At 42.8% G+C, this 17,094-nt stretch overlaps 1 protein-coding gene across 17 annotated transcripts in view; it reads right to left on the bottom strand.

Moving 5' to 3' along the window:
• Window positions 1-17,094, bottom strand: part of itpr1b (inositol 1,4,5-trisphosphate receptor, type 1b) — a 299,908-nt gene that overhangs the window by 104,897 nt on the left and 177,917 nt on the right. For all 17 annotated transcript variants that reach the window (XM_061874781.1, XM_061874784.1, XM_061874785.1 and 14 more), the window contains 2 exons: window positions 5,151-5,334; window positions 4,662-4,924 (listed from right to left, as the gene is read on the bottom strand). In XM_061874781.1, coding sequence (XP_061730765.1) covers window positions 4,662-4,924; window positions 5,151-5,334 — 447 coding nt within the window. The remainder of the gene's footprint in view (window positions 1-4,661; window positions 4,925-5,150; window positions 5,335-17,094) is intronic.

The raw sequence follows: 17,094 nt of genomic DNA, 5'->3' as shown, positions 1-17,094 counted from the left end.
CAAAGAAGAAAGATGTAGGTGGGGAGCGGTGTATTGCGGCTGCCTTTAGCAACACAAACACAGCCGGTGTTTCCTTGTTTACATTCCTGAAGGTGAAGCTTTACTATGGAACAGAGCGGTCAAGCGAACATGGTTCTCTACCACATGTCAACCGGCAGGTTTCGTTGAGAAAATTGTGGTAATAAGTCGGCTCTTACCGTAGACATGAGCGGAGCTTGCGTCGTTCCTCGTGCACCTGTCAAAGAGGCAGCTGCGGACTCTCTTGCCTCCTCCGACCGGCCGACCCCGAACGTGGGATGCTTCCACCGTGGAGGAGGAGGGAAAAAAAAGCTCAGCCCGGCCCGACAGGCTGCCTTCGCCTCGCCTCGTCGAGAAACGTGGCTTCCCTCAGAGACACTGGCAATCACCACACCCGTGGCCACACTCCTCCGACTTTTAAGTAAGACTATACAATGTCAGTCCGGCCCGAAAGGATGCCTTCGCCTCGCCTCGTCGAGAAACGTGGCTTCCCTCAGAGACACTGGCGGTCACCACACCCCTCCGACTTTTAAGTAAGACTATATAATCTCACTAAAACACTAGTAACACAATAAGCAGATAAGGGATTTTCTTTTTTTTTTTCTCTAGTCCTTCACTCTCAATATCCTCATCCACGAATCTTTCATCCTCGCTCACATTAATGGGGAAATCGTCGCTTTCTCGGTCCAAATCCATCTCGCTGCTGGTGGCCATGATTGTAAACAATGTGAGGATGTGAGGAACTCCACAACCCGTGACGTCACGCGCACATCGTCTGCTACTTCTGGTACAGGCAAGGAGTTGAACCAAGCGAACATGGTTCTCTACCACATGTCAACCGGCAGGTTCCGTTGAGAAAATTGTGGTAATAAGTCGGCTCTTACTGTAGACATGAGTGGAGCTTGCGTCGTTCCACATGCACCTGTCAAAGAGGCAGCTGCGGACTCTCTTGCCTCCACCGATCGGCCGCCCCCGAACGTGGGATGTTTCCACCGTGGAGGAGGGGGAAAACAAAAGCTCAGCCCGGCCCGACAGGTTGCCTTCGCCTCGCCTCGTCGAGAAACGTGGCTTCCCTCAGAGACACTGGCGGTCACCACACCCGTGGCCACACTCCTCCGACTTTTAAGTAAGACTATACAATCTCAGCCCGGCCCGACAGGCGGCCTTCGCCTCGCCTCGTCGAGAAACGTGGCTTCCCTCAGAGACACTGGCGGTCACCACACCGGTGGCCACACCCCTCCGACTTTCAAGTAAGACTATATAATCTCACTAAAACACTAGTAACACAATAAGCAGATAAGGGATTTTCTTTTTTTTTCCTCTAGTCCTTCACTCTCACTATCCTCATTCACGAATCTTTCATCCTCGCTCACATTAATGGGGAAATCGTCGCTTTCTCGGTCCGAATCGCTCTCGCTGCTGGTGGCCATGATTGTAAACAATGTGAGGATGTGAGGAGCTCCACAACCCGTGACGTCACGCGCACATCGTCTGCTACTTCCGGTACAGGCAAGGATTTTTCATTAGCGACCAAAAGTTGTGAACTTTATCGTGGTTGTTCTCTACTAAATCCTTTAAGCAAAAATATGGCGATATCGCGGAATGATCAAGTATGACACATAGAATGGACCTGCTATCCCCGTTTAAATAAGAAAATCTCATTTCAGTAGGCCTTTAAGGATCCTTATTAGTCTACACCGCAGTGGCGACTATTCTTCCTGTGGTTCAGGGTGCCAATTATTTTTAATGTGCTTTATTTTTTACTTACCTTAATTATTTTATATGTGTTTTTCACCTTTCTTTAAAAGCCTAAGGATGCAAATTAGACTGTGGCTGGAAGCCTCATGTACTTTGACATCGGTTACCTATGGGTAGCAATGTTTAATTGCACTGTCCCTGTCAAATAAATAGCTAAATAAAAGGACTTCTGTATTACGGTAATCAATGTATGAAAGGAAGTCTGGCCTACTAGAGCTAGCCATTACTAAATACTGACACGCGGCTAATAGTGAAACCAGACTGAGACCTACCAGACATGGAAACAGCTGCAACATGAAGTTCTGCAAACTGTGCCTATTTTCATTCAAGTTTCCTTTCTACACAACCGAGTGTGGTTTTAAAATGAGAACACACCATACACTATACCAGGGCCTCTAGTGCACGAGTGTCAGACTCTTTTTAGCTCAAGGGTCATATGGAGCAAAATCTATTGCTAAATGGGTCAGACTGGTAAAATCATGGCCAGATACCTTAAAGGGGAACATTATCACCAGACCTATGCAAGCATCAATATATACCTTGATGTTGCAGAAAATATACCATTTGTTTTTTTAACCGATTTCCGAACTCTAAAAGGGTGAATTTGACGATTTAAACGCCTTTCAATTGATAGCCTGTCAGAGCGATGACCTTTCACCCGTGACGTCACAACATGAAGCGATCCGCCATTTTCTCAATCTTATTACACGCACCAAGTCAAATTAGCTTTGTTATTTTCCGTTTTTTCGACTGTTTTCCCGTACCATGTACATTATGCCTCGTCGGTGTGTTGTCGGAGGGTGTAACAACACTAACAGAGATGGATTCAAGTTGCACCGGTGGCCAAAAGATGCGAAAGTCCCTTGCTTATTCTGCACAATTTACCGACGACAGAGATGGCAAGAAGGTGTGGATATCCTGCGACACTCAAAGCAGATGCATTTCCAACGATAAAGTCAACGAAATCTGCAATATTGGAAAATAGACCACCACTGAATCTGCCGGAGTGCGTGAGCTATTCAGGGACGACGGCAGTCTGTTGCCGCAGACGAGCGAGGTAAATAACCCTGGATGTCTTGGCTAAGACGTGATATATGCCACTTCTTATTCTGCCTCATTTTGTCCACCAAAATTACAACATTGTGCATGAATGCACAAAGGTGAGTTTTGTTGATGTTATTGACTTATGTGGAGTGTGCTAATCAGACATATTTGGTCACGGCATGACTGCAAGCTAATCCATGCTAAAATGCTATTTAGGCTAGCTGTATGTACATATTGCATCATTATGCCTCATTTGTAGCTATATTTGCATCCAGCCTTTCCCTCCACCCACATTTAATGCCAAACAAACACATACCAATCGTTGGTTAGAAGGCGATCCCCGAATTCGTCCTCGCTTCCTCCCGTGCCGCTGTCTGTCGTGATATGGCTCAATAGCTTCTTTTTCTTCTTCAATTTCGTTTTTCGCTACCTACCTCCACACTCCAACCATCCGTGTCAATACATGCGTAATCTGTTACAACGCTGAAATCCGAGTCTGAATTTGAGTTACTATCGCTATACCTTTCTGTGCTATCCGCCATGTTTGTTTATAGTGGTTTAACGCTGTGACGTCACAGGATAATGGACGGGTGGATATACCGATCGTGAAAATCAGGCGCTTTGAAGCCGTTTTTCGGGATATTGCGTGATTGGTAAAATTTTGAGAAAAACTTCGAAAAATAAAAATGTCACTGGGAACTGATTTTTATTGTTTTTCACCCTTCAGAAAATGTGACAATGTTCCCCTTTAAAAATAAAGACAACTTCAGACTGTTTTCTGTGTTTAAAAATAGACCAACCACATTCTGAAAATGTACAAATCCTGTTCCTTGTTTTTTTTTTACGCTTAGATGTTGCGGTTAAGACTATTCTATCTTCATTTGTGAAGATAGAATACTCTGTGAGCGCTTTGAGTATCTAACAATAGAAAAGCGCGATATAAATATAATCCATTATTATTATTATTATTATTATTTGTAGTTATTTATACTTTCTGAATAAATGATGTGATCATGTTCATCAGTCAATTAGGTGGAATTCATTTGGATAGAAATGCCACAGGTTACATTACCAACAACATTTTTGATAATCAAGGCATGAACGTAACGATCCACATTTTGTATACTATCACTAATAAGCCTGCGATGAGGTTGCGACTTGTCCAGGGTGTACGCCGCCTTCCGCCCGAATGCAGCTCAGATAGGCTTCAGCTTACTCCGCAACCCCAAAAGGGACAAGCGGTAAAAAAAATGGATGGATGGATCACTAATAAGCAGTGTAAGTACGTAGTGGGGCTTCACGGTGGAAGAGGGGTTAGTGCGTCTGCCTCACAATACGAAGTTCCTGCAGTTCTGGGTTCAAATCCAGGCTCGGGATCTTAGTTTGCATGTTCTCCCCGTGAATGCGTGGGTTCCCTCCGGGTACTCCGGCTTCCTCCCACCTCCAAAGACATGCACCTGGGGATAGGTTGATTGGCAACACTAAATTGGCCCTAGTATGTGAATGTTGTCTGTCTATCTGTGTTGGCCCTGCGAGGAGGTAGCGACTTGTCCAGGGTGTACCCCGCCTTCCGCCCGATTGTAGCTGAGATAGGCGCCAGCGACCCCATAAGGGAATAAGCGGTAGAAAATGGATGGATGGAGTACGCAATGTCCAAACAGGAAGTGTTTCTTCTCCTATCTTAACACATCCGGTGACACATTTAGAACAATACAACAGTTTCTTTCATTCAAAAATTTCAGCTCATTCTATACTCTGCAGGCCGGTTAAAACCTGTTGGAGGGCCTGATCTGCCTGTTGGGCCGTACGTTTGAATCCCCTGCTCTCGTGCGATGACTGACCTGCAGATCTGGATTGTGGTTCTCACACAGCAGCTGCATGAGGCGCAAGATGGGCTGCATGATGGTGATGATAACGCTCATCTCGCCTTCCTCTTGGCCCTTGTCAGCGGTTGCCATGGAAAAGCCGTCAGCAGCTGCTTGGTGCTCTTCGGCCTCAGCCTCGCGACGGTACGTGGTGAAGGCCTTCTTGGTGACAGCTGAGGCTTCTGCTAGCTGCTCCTTGGCTTCCTCCGTAACCACGGCCACCAGGGGCACGTCCCTGGCTGAGCAAAACAATTGGATCAGGTCAAAGAGAGTTCATGTATTCTAAATCTGGTACACTCACCGATTCTTTGGGAATAATGTATCGTGCACACTGTCCATAAACCAATAAAAAAACTAAACTAATTGATCGCTGACTTTACAAAAGCTGTTCTGATTCTTCTAATAAGTGTGTGTGTGCTCCAACTTTACACCATAAAATTGTCAGCTAAACTTTTGACCCGTCACCTTTCTTGCGAGCTGGCGCGTCTTTGTCTGGAGGCTCCTCGTCTTTCTTCTTGTTGCCCAGGTCGCTGGTGTTGACCGTCACAGTGGCTTTGATCTCCTGCTGGGCAAGTTTCATGCGCTCATAAAATACTTTGAAGAACTGCTCAGACTTGTTGTCCCCCGTCAAACGATGGTAGAATGAACGCTGTGGAAATAAGTAAAATAAGGCAATAAATGAAACGCATGCTCTCCTTTCAGCTGAATTATTCCATTAGTAACATAGTTATTATAACAATGTGGCTTTCAGTGCAACAATTTCTTTCTGATTATGACTTGGACCTCTTTGAAGGATGAATTTACCATGTTAGGCGGCATGAAGCCACTATGGCCCCCACCTGTGAAACAGTCTGCCGGAAAGACTCAGGACTGCCGAGACTGTTGATATTTTATTTTAAAAAAAAAAGTTTAAAAAGGCACATCTTTTTTTTACTGATCATTTAAGAATCTTCTCAGGTTTATAAAAATAAATTTTATTTTCCATTTTGTTTATTTTTTATTCATATATATATATATATTTTTACATATCTATATATATGCACCTGCCAAAAATGCATAATAAAGAAGGGGAAAAACATATATACAGTGGGGCAAAAAAGTATTTAGTCAGCCACCGATTGTGCAAGTTCTCCCACATAAAATGATGACAGAGGTCTGTAATTTTCATCATAGGTACACTTCAACTGTGAGAAACAGAATGTGAAAAAAAAATCCAGGAATTCACATTGTTGGAACTTTAAAGAATCTATTTGTAAATGATGGTGGAAAATAAGTATTTGGTCAACCATTCAAAGCTCTCACTGATGGAAGGTTTTGGCTCAAAATCTCACGATACATGGCCCCATTCATTCTTTACTTAACACGGATTAATCGTCCTGTCCCCTTAGCAGAAAAACAGCCCCAAAGCATGATGTTTCCACCCCCATGCTTCACAGTAGGTATGGTGTTCTTGGGATGCAACTCAGTATTATTCTTCTTCCAAACACGACGACTTGAGTTTAAATCAAAAAGTTCTATTATTTTGGTTTAATCTGACCACATGACATTCTCCCAATCCTCTGCTGTATCATCCATTTTGGTATAAACTCAACTCGTTGTGTTCGGATGATGTGTATATATATATATATACATACATACATACATATATATGTAACCCAATGAGGCCCCCGGGTCAAAAAGTTTGGGTACCCCTGCTGTAGTGTAACACCAGCAGCTTAAAGCAACTGCGTGAGAACGAATATTACGATATAGTCATTTTCTATATGGCACAGAGACAAACCCGCGATATATCGAGTATATTGATATATCGCCCAGCCCTAAATGTAGGTAATGGGGATGTAAAGTTAGTATGACTCGCACTAAGGTATTCAACATGTAAATGGAATGCGTTAGTATTTTTTTTTAAAACACATTGCCCTAATTATGAAATTAAAAGACCCTGTACAGTCCTATCAAGAATGCTGTCAAGCGTTCTGGTTCAAAACAAGACCTCAAGCCATCTGCTCTGTGCACCTGCAACTTAACAGAGTTATGGCACCTTGAATATTGAACAATGATCATTTGGATGCAGAAAAGCAACATATATATATATATATATATATATATATATATATATATATATATATATATAAAAAAAAGAGAATGGGATTGAGGATTTACATGCAGCTACCAATGACTCCGTAATGCTATACAAATATCAAACCACTGTTCCACCTTCTGTTGAAGACACACTCCCAAACATGCACATGCACGTGCTGCACACATGGTCACATGCACAGGCCACAATTAACACAGCATTTTTTGTGTTAAGATTCCAGACCACATAGCCTGTAACAGCAATGTGGTTCGCAATATGCAACAGATATTTTGTCTGCCTTATTAAGAAAGACACAGGAACAACTTGAGGACTACAAGAGCTAAACAAGAGGAGCAACTTGCTGTATTACATTGTGTGCAGGGACCTGTTGTGTTTCTGCATCGGGCTCATATGTTCTGTCCTATTTTACACCCAACAATCCTTCCTTACATAAGAGCAGTAATCAGCTGAGTGGTTACAGTGAGGGCACGCTGCTGCTTCAGCTCTAACACTGTTACATCAGCTCACAGAAGCTGATCAGTGGGAGGAGAGAAAGGACGGGGCGTGGAGAAGGTCAGAAAACTCGCCCCACTTTTTGGTGGCAGAACTCAAACAAAGTAGTGAGACCGTAGAGAGTGGGGGCATGTTTGGAGGTCATGGTGTTTTTAGTAAGTTGATTCAACTGATGTTTTTTAAGACAATTTCCAAGTTTAAAAGACTCACTTCTGTCAACATTATGTACAGAAATGACCTGGCAAACGGGAAACCTATAGCATTAATCTATGGGAGGTTACAATTAAAGTACCAATGATTGTCACACATACTAGATGTGGGGAAATTATTCTTTGCATTTGACCCATCGCCTTCGAGCGGTGACACGCCCGAGAATCATTTATGGTGATTTAACCCCCAATTCCAACCCTTAATGCTGAGTGTCAAGCAGGGAGGTTAATGAGTCCAATTTTTATAGTCTTTGGTATGACTCAGCCGGGATTTGAACTCACGACCTACCGATCTCAGGGCGGACACTCTAACCCAGAGGTGGGGAACCTTTTTGGCTGAAAGAGCCAAGAATCCAAATATTTTAAAATATATTTCCACAAGAGCCATATAATATTTTTTTTGACACTGAACACAACTAAACGCGTGCATTCTTAAGTGAGACCAATTTCTAAAGTATAATAAGTCTCTTATTCTTTGTAATAACATTGTTATTCTGAAGTTAACTGTGCAGGGGGCGTGGCCTGCGGGCCTGCAGCGAAGCGGGGTGTGCCAGGACCGGCCTCGAAATCAGCGACAGGTGCGTAGATGGGCCTTGTTATCTAATCACCTGTCGCCCTGTTATAAGCAGCAGCCAGGAGGAGAGACAGGGTTGGGGCTGGAGCCAGAGTGCGAGCGAGAACGAAAGAGAAAAAGACAATTGCTGGAAAGCAACGGAGAGACTTACTGAAAAATAAAAAATATTGCAACCCTGAAACAGGCTCTCATGTCGGTGCTTGGTGGTCTGAAGAACCCCCTGGAGGGCAAGCCCTAAACTAACCAATAATAAATAAATCACTTCTTACCCTTAATGCAACTTCTTGAACAAATGCGGTAGAAAAAAGGATGGATGGATTCAAATGCATGAGCATGTTTTATACTTTGAAGGTTATTTTCAACACTTTGATTACAAGTGGAATTATTCATTACTTATCGTGTTAAGCAGTGTCAGCTCAGATTTATCCGAGAGCCAGATGCAGTCATCAGAAGAGCCACAATTTGGCTCTAGAGCCATAGGTTCCCTACCCCTGCTTTAACCACTAGGCCACTGAGTAGGTTAATGTAAATTGGTGCAAATTCATTCGCTCCAGCTACTGAGAATTGAGGAACACTTGATGAATTCAGTGAATCTTATGAAACTGGGGTAAAAAAAGGTGATCTGATAAGGAGCTATTAGACTCCAGGTCTCCAGGAAGGCAGTTTCCCCACATTAACATGATCAACATCAACTATGCCTCATGATAGTCACAATGAATAGCTGACACACAGGGAAACATCTTTGTCACTTGTCTGTCAAACACACCAAAACACTTAAGATGAGAAAATAAAGTAGGATTAAAAATTGGACTAAGGCAGAGTCCACCAATACCCCCCAGGTAAGCGCCTCATGTCGTTAAAGGATACATAGGTACATACATCAGTTATTTCCACATACTAAAAGAGGCCTGGGTAAGATTTTAAAAATCCATAATTGAGAAACAAATACATGTCACATATAGGCAAAAAAAAATCTGAATTTTTTTTAGTATCACAACACTACTGTACTGTTAAGTATAACCAGATTACTGATCTGTCACAGCTAGTCTGATTTTAGATTGTATACAGTGGGGCAAAAAAGTATTTAGTCAGCCACCGATTGTGCAAGTTCTCCCACTTAAAATGATGACAGAGGTCTGTAATTTTCATCATAGGTACACTTCAACTGTGAGAGACAGAATGTGAAAAAAAAATCCAGAAATTCACATTGTAGGAATTTTAAAGAATTTATTACTAAATTATGGTGGAAAATAAGTATTTGGTCAACCAATCAAAGCTCTCACTGATGGAAGGGGCTTTTGGCTCAAAATCTCACGATACATGGCCCCATTCATTCTTTCCTTAACACGGATCAATCGTCCTGTCCCCTTAGCAGAAAAACCGGGGTCCGGTCCGATGACCATGGATGAATTACTGGCTGTCCAGAGTCGAGACCCAGGATGGACCGCTCGTCGGGACCCAGGATGGACCGCTCGCCTGTATCGGTTGGGGACATCTCTACGCTGCTGATCCGCTTGAGATGGTTTCCTGTGGACGGGACTCTCGCTGCTGTCTTGGATCCGCTTGAACTGAACTCTCGCGGCTGTGTTGGAGCCACTATGGATTGAACTTTCACAGTATCATGTTAGACCCGCTCGACATCCATTGCTTTCGGTCCCCTAGAGGGGGGGGGGGGTTGCCCACATCTGAGGTCCTCTCCAAGGTTTCTCATAGTCAGCATTGTCACTGGCGTCCCACTGAATGTGAATTCTCCCTGCCCACTGGGTGTGAGTTTTCCTTGCCCTTTTGTGGGTTCTTCAGAGGAGGATGTAGTCGTAATGATTTGTGCAGTCCTTTGAGACATTTGTGATTTGGGGCTATATAAATAAACATTGATTGATTGATTGATTGAAAAACAGCCCCAAAGCATAATAATAATAATAATAATGGATTTGATTTATATCGCACTTTTCTATTGTTAGATACTCAAAGTGCTCACAGAGAAGTGGGAACCCATCATTCATTCACACCTGGTGGTGGTAAGCTACATCTGGAGCCACAGCTGCCCTGGGGTAGACTGACGGAAGCGTGGCTGCCAGTTTGCGCCTACGGCCCCTCCGACCCCCACCAATCATTCATTCATCATTCATTCACCAGTGTGAGCGGCACCGGGGGCAACGGGTGAAGTGTCCTGCCCAAGGACACAACGGCAGCGATTTTTGGGATGTCAATAGGTGGGAAGCGAACCTGCAACCCTCAGGTTTCTGGCACGGCCGCTCTACCCACTACGCCATGTCGCCCCTTAGCAGAAAAACAGCCCCAAAGCATGATGTTTCCACCCCCATGCTTCACAGTAGGTATGTTGTTCTTGGGATGCAACTCAGTATTCTTCTTCCTCCAAACACGGCGAGTTGAGTTTATACCAAAATGGATACATGGATGATACAGCAGAGGATTGGGAGAATATCATGTGGTCTGACCACATGATATTCTCCCAATCCTCTGCTGTAACCAAAATAGAACTTTTCGGTACAAACTCAACTCATCGTGTTTGGAGGAAGAAGAATATTGAGTTGCATCCCAAGAACACCATACCTACTGTGAAGTATGGGGGTGGAAACATCATGCTTTGGGGCTGTTTTTCTGCTAAGGGGACAGGACGATTGATCCGTGTTAAGGAAAGAATGAATGGGGCCATGTATCGTGAGATTTTGAGCCAAGACCTCCTTCCATCAGTGAGAGCTTTGAATGGTTTCCACCATAATTTACAAATAAATTCTTTAAAATTCCTACAATGTGGATTCCTGGATTTTTTGTTCATATTCTGTCTCTCACAGTTCAAGTGTACCTATGATGAAAATTACAGACCTCTGTCATCATTTTAATGTGTGAATTATATTTATATAGCGCTTTTCTCAAGTGACTCAAAGCGCTTTACATAGTGACACCCAATATCTAAGTTACATTTAAACCAGTGTGGGTGGCACTGGGAGCAGGTGGGTAAAGTGTCTTGCCCAAGGACACAACGGCAGTAACTAGGATGGCACAAGCGGGAATCGAACCTGCAACCCTCAAGTTGCTAGACCAGCCACTCTACCAACCGAGCTATGCTAAGTGGGAGAACTAGCACAATCGGTGGCTGCCAAAATACTTTTTTGCCCCATTATATGTAGTAAAGTTAAGAATGCAGCCTATAAATTAATGGATCTGTGTTCAAATCCTTGGAGTCTTCATTGGACTCAACTGACACAAATTGCTACTAATAAACAATCACACATATACGCTGGATAATTAAGATAAAAAATAATTTATTGTAAACATCTTTGTTTGATCAAGGTTTATGAAAGCAATTGAACCAATAATGACATAATCTTATGTGCCCTATTCCTAGTGGTTGTGTAGCTACTGCTGAAGTTTCGTACTACAGGCATTTAACCAATTGACTTGCTACATTCAGACCATGTGACCCCCTGGCCATCATTGCTCTTGTCTGGTCACCAGGCCTGGGTGAGCGAGTGTGTTTATAATGTGCAAGCACATCCTAATATTTGCAATCATGCAGCCTACATGGTTGCACTTTTATCTCCACTGCTAAACTGTTGCTGTCACAGCGCCATTATAGGCTTGTTATGTAAGGGGTCATTTAGCCGAAAGCACCCAACCACCTGACACCCTGTTGACCGACACAATCTATTGCAGATTTTAGATTTGCTTTGACAACCTGAGTCAACAACCAATGAGGAAGTTTGGAATTCTGTTTCCTGAAAAACAGGTGACATTTGAGCATGTCTAAATCAGTGTTTTTCAACCTTTTTTGAGCCAAGGTACATTTTTTGCGTTGAAAAAAATGCGGAGGCACACCACCAGCAGAAATTATTCAAAAACGAAACTCTGTTGAGAGTAAAAAGTCGTTGTCGGGTATGACTTTAAACCATATCCAAGCATGCATCACTATAGCTCTTGTCTCAAAGTAGGTGTACTGTCACCACCTGTCACATCACGCCCTGACTTATTCCTGTGTAGTGCTTTAGTTCTTGTCTCGCGCTCATATTTTGGTGGCTTTTTCTCTTATTTTGGTATTTTCCTGTCGCAGTTTCATGTCTTCCTTTGAGCGATAATTCCCGCATATATTTTTCTTTAGAAATCAAGACTATTTCAGTTTTTTTTATCCGTCTTTGTGGGGCCATTGTTGATTGTCATGTCATGTTCGGATGTACATCGGCTTTGCTCCACAGTAAGTCTTTGCTGTCGTCCAGCATTCTCTTTTTGTTTACTTTATAGCCAGTTCATTTATAGTTTCGTTCTGCATAGCCTTAATTCCCTTTTTGTTTAGTTTTGGTTTAAGCATTAGACACCTTTTTACCTGCGCACTGCCTCCCGCTGTTTCCCACATCTACAAAGCAATTATAGCTACCGGCTGCCACCTACTGATATGGAAGAGTATTACACGGTTACTCTGCCGAGCTCTAGACAGCACCGACACTCAACAACAACACCATTTGCATCATTTTCCTGTAGCAGTTTCATGTCTTTCTTTGAGCGATAATTCCCGCATATATTTTTCTTTAGAAATCAAGACTATTTCAGTTGTTTATATCCGTCTTTGTGGGGCCATTGTTGATTGTCATGTCATGTTCGGATGTACATCGGCTTTGCTCCACAGTAAGTCTTTGCTGTCGTCCAGCATTCTCTTTTTGTTTACTTTATAGCCAGTTCATTTATAGTTTCGTTCTGCATAGCCTTAATTCCCTTTTTGTTTAGTTTTGGTTTAAGCATTAGACACCTTTTTACCTGCACAGTGCCTCCCGCTGTTTCCCACATCTACAAAGCAATTATAGCTACCGGCTGCCACCTACTGATATGGAAGAGTATTACACGGTTACTCTGCCGAGCTCTAGACAGCACAGACACTCAACAACTACACATTTGCATCATTTTCCTGTAGCAGTTTCATGTCTTTCTTTGAGCGATAATTCCCGCATATATTTTTCTTTAGAAACCAAGACTATTTCAGTTGTTTATATCCGTCTTTGTGGGGCCATTGTTGATTGTCATGTCATGTTCGGATGTACATCGGCTTTGCTCCACAGTAAGTCTTTGCTGTCGTCCAGCATTCTCTTTTTGTTTACTTTATAGCCAGTTCATTTATAGTTTCGTTCTGCATAGCCTTAATTCCCTTTTTGTTTAGTTTTGGTTTAAGCATTAGACACCTTTTTACCTGCACAGTGCCTCCCGCTGTTTCCCACATCTACAAAGCAATTATAGCTACCGGCTGCCACCTACTGATATGGAAGAGTATTACACGGTTACTCTGCCGAGCTCTAGACAGCACAGACACTCAACAACTACACATTTGCATCATTTTCCTGTAGCAGTTTCATGTCTTTCTTTGAGCGATAATTCCCGCATATATTTTTCTTTAGAAACCAAGACTATTTCAGTTGTTTATATCCGTCTTTGTGGGGCCATTGTTGATTGTCATGTCATGTTCGGATGTACATCGGCTTTGCTCCACAGTAAGTCTTTGCTGTCGTCCAGCATTCTCTTTTTGTTTACTTTATAGCCAGTTCATTTATAGTTTCGTTCTGCATAGCCTTAATTCCCTTTTTGTTTAGTTTTGGTTTAAGCATTAGACACCTTTTTACCTGCGCACTGCCTCCCGCTGTTTCCCACATCTATACAGCAATTATAGCTACCGGCTGCCACCTACTGATATGGAAGAGTATTACACGGTTACTCTGCCGAGCTCTAGACAGCACCGACACTCAACAACAACACATCATTTGCAGACTATAATACTGGTTTGCAAAAAATATTTTTAACCCAAAGAGGTGAAATTAGCTCATCTCCCACGGCACACCACACTGTATCTCACAGTGGTTGAAAAACACTGGTCTAAAGAATCGTTACCAGCACAACAAAGCCAAAGTCTGGCTCCATTCCCAATCCTTCATCATCTTAAAGGCCTACTGAAACCCACTACTACCCACCACGCAGTCTGTTAGTTTATATATCAATGATGAAATATTAACATTGCAACACATGCCAATACGGCTTTTTTAGTTTACTAAATTACAATTTTAAATTTCCCGGGAGTTTCGTCTTGAAAACGTTGTGTAATGATGACGTGTACGCAAGACATCACGCGTTTTTAGGAAGTATGAGCGCTACGCACACACACAGTTAAAAGTCGTCTGCTTTAACGGCATAATTACACAGTATTTTGGACATCTGTGTTGCTGAATCTTTTGCAATCTGTTAAATTAATATTGGAGAAGTCAAAGTAGAACGATGGAGTTGGGAAGCTTTAGCCTTTAGCCACACAAACACAAGGTGATTCCTTGTTTAAAATTCCCGGAGGTGAAAATTTACTATAGATCAGAGCGCGTTTAAGCGAACATGAATCCAGACCAAATGTCAACCAGCAGGTTTCGGTGAGAAAATTGTGGTTAAAAAGTCGCTTCTTACCGGAGAAAAGCTGAAGCTGCCGTCGACTTCCCTGAGACATTGGCGTCAACACACCCACGCACACACCCTTCCGACTATCAGGTACTGTTAAACTCACCAAAACACTAGCAACACAATAGAAAGATAAGGGATTTCCCAGAATTATCCTAGTAAATGTGTTTAAAAACATCGGAATCAGTCCCAATGCAATCACTTTTTTTTCTTCTAGTCCGTCGCTATCAATGTCCTCAAACACGAATCTTTCATCCTCGCTCAAATTAATGGGGAAATTGTCGTTTTCTCGGTCCGAAACGCTCCTGCTGCTGGTGGCGATGATTGTAAACAATGTGAGGATGTGAGGAGCCCTACAACCCTACAGTCTGCTACTTCCGGTACAGGCACGGCTTTTTTCTAAGCGACCAAAAGTTGCGAACTTTATCGTGGATGTTCTCTACTAAATCCTTTCAGCAAAAATATGGTAATATCGCGAAATGATCAAGTATGACACATAGAATGGACCTGCTATCCCCGTTTAAATAAGAATATCTAATTTCAGTAGGCCTTTAGGAATAATTAGAGGGACAAGCGGTAGAAAATGAATTTGTTTTTATGGCACTTACTCTATGACCTCAGCAGCGGCTCTCCTGAGATAGTCTGGGTCAAATACTTTGAGAATTGGCTTCCATCGCACTTTTGGGTCGTCGTCCAGGTTTATGTTTATGTTTGGTTGGAGGCTCTGTAAGGCCGAATTTCTTCTCCCTACAACCCCCCCCCCATTTACTTCCTGGGTCATGATTAATACAGACGTTTTGTTAACGCTACATTATACAAAAATGTAAAAAAACAATTTACAAACACAAGCTATGGGATGACATAAGAGGAAACGTGACCACGGAAGTAAATGCGTCATCCCATAGCTTGTGTTTGTAAATTGTGTTTTATTTTTTTTTTTATAATATAGCGTTAACAAAACATCTGTATTTTTATAATATAGCGTTATATTTTTATAAGATAGCGTTAACAAAACGTCTGTATTAATCATGACCCCGGAAGTAAATGGGGGGGGAAGGTTTTTGTTTGTTTGCGTCATCCCATAGCTTGTGTTTGTAAATTGTGTTTTATTTTTTTTTTTATAATATAGCGTTAACAAAACATCTGTATTTTTATAATATAGCGTTATATTTTTATAAGATATTTTTATAAGATAGCGTTAACAAAACGTCTGTATTAATCATGACCCCGGAAGTAAATGGGGGGGGAAGGTTTTTGTAGGGGGTAAGAAATTTGGCGTGAAAGCTCCCATTAAAATCAATGTGAATATGTGAGGAGCCCCCACACTTGTGACGTCATCGTCTGCGACTTCCTGTAGAGGCAGGGCTTTTCTCTTAACACCGACAGTTGCAAACTTTACCGTGGATGTTCTCTACTAAATCCTTTCAGCAAAAATATGGCAATATCGCGAAATGATCAAGTATGACACATAGAATGGACCTGCTATCCCCGTTTAAATAAGAAAATCTCATTTCAGTAGGCCTTTAATGATGACATGCATCCATAAAGGTATAAGGACGTTTTCAAGCGAGACTCCCTGTCCGCTGTGCAGGACGGCTGGTATCTTAATGATGCGGAGGGCGAGAATCTCACTTGGCACTGTTTTTTTTTTTTTTAACTGTAAAACATATTAGTGATTCCTAGAGCTCAAAAAAAGTCTGCGGGCTATAGAGCGTTTTCCGTTCGGGCTCCAGTACTCTGGAATGCCCTCCCGGTAACAGTTCGAGATGCTACCTCAGTAGAAGCATTTAAGTCTCATCTTAAAACTCATCTGTATACTCTAGCCTTTAAATAGACCTCCTTTTTAGACCAGTTGATCTGCCGCTTCTTTTCTTTCTCCTATGTCCCCCCCTCCCTTGTGGAGGGGGTCCGGTCCGATGACCATGGATGAAGTACTGACTGTCCAGAGTCGAGACCCAGGATGGACCGCTCGTCGGGACCCAGGATGGACCGCTCGCCTGTATCGGTTGGGGACATCTCTACGCTGCTGATCCGCTTGAGATGGTTTCCTGTGGACGGGACTCTCACTGCTGTCTTGGAGCCACTATGGATTGAACTTTCACAGTATCATGTTGGACCCGCTCGACATCCATTGCTTTCGGTCCCCTAGAGGGGGGGGGGTTGCCCACATCTGAGGTCCTCTCCAAGGTTTCTCATAGTCAGCATTGTCGCTGGCGTCCCACTGAATGTGAATTCTCCCTGCCCACTGGGTGTGAGTTTTCCTTGCCCTTTTGTGGGTTCTTCCGAGGATGTTGTAGTCGTAATGATTTGTGCAGTCCTTTGAGACATTTGTGATTTGGGGCTATATAAATAAACATTGATTGATTGATTGATTGATAAATTCAACTTGAACTCCGTAAGGGTTAAGAGATGGTAGCAGATAGTAAATAAATGCTAAGAAGACTGAGGGGAGCCTATTGAATAACATGGTGTCACCTGTTTTCTCCTGTGACAGGATCTGAGACCATGAAGTCAATGTTGCGAAGATGGCGTCTACATTTCCTTCCTTACATAACACACGCAAGCAAAGGCTCTCTCTCTCTCTCCACAGTTGGCCTC

The sequence above is a fragment of the Nerophis ophidion genome, linkage group LG16, assembly GCF_033978795.1.
Source record: "Nerophis ophidion isolate RoL-2023_Sa linkage group LG16, RoL_Noph_v1.0, whole genome shotgun sequence".
Classification (NCBI taxonomy): domain Eukaryota; kingdom Metazoa; phylum Chordata; class Actinopteri; order Syngnathiformes; family Syngnathidae; genus Nerophis; species Nerophis ophidion.
Note: the sequence above shows the minus strand (reverse complement) of the source record. Positions and strands in the feature narration are given on the sequence as shown.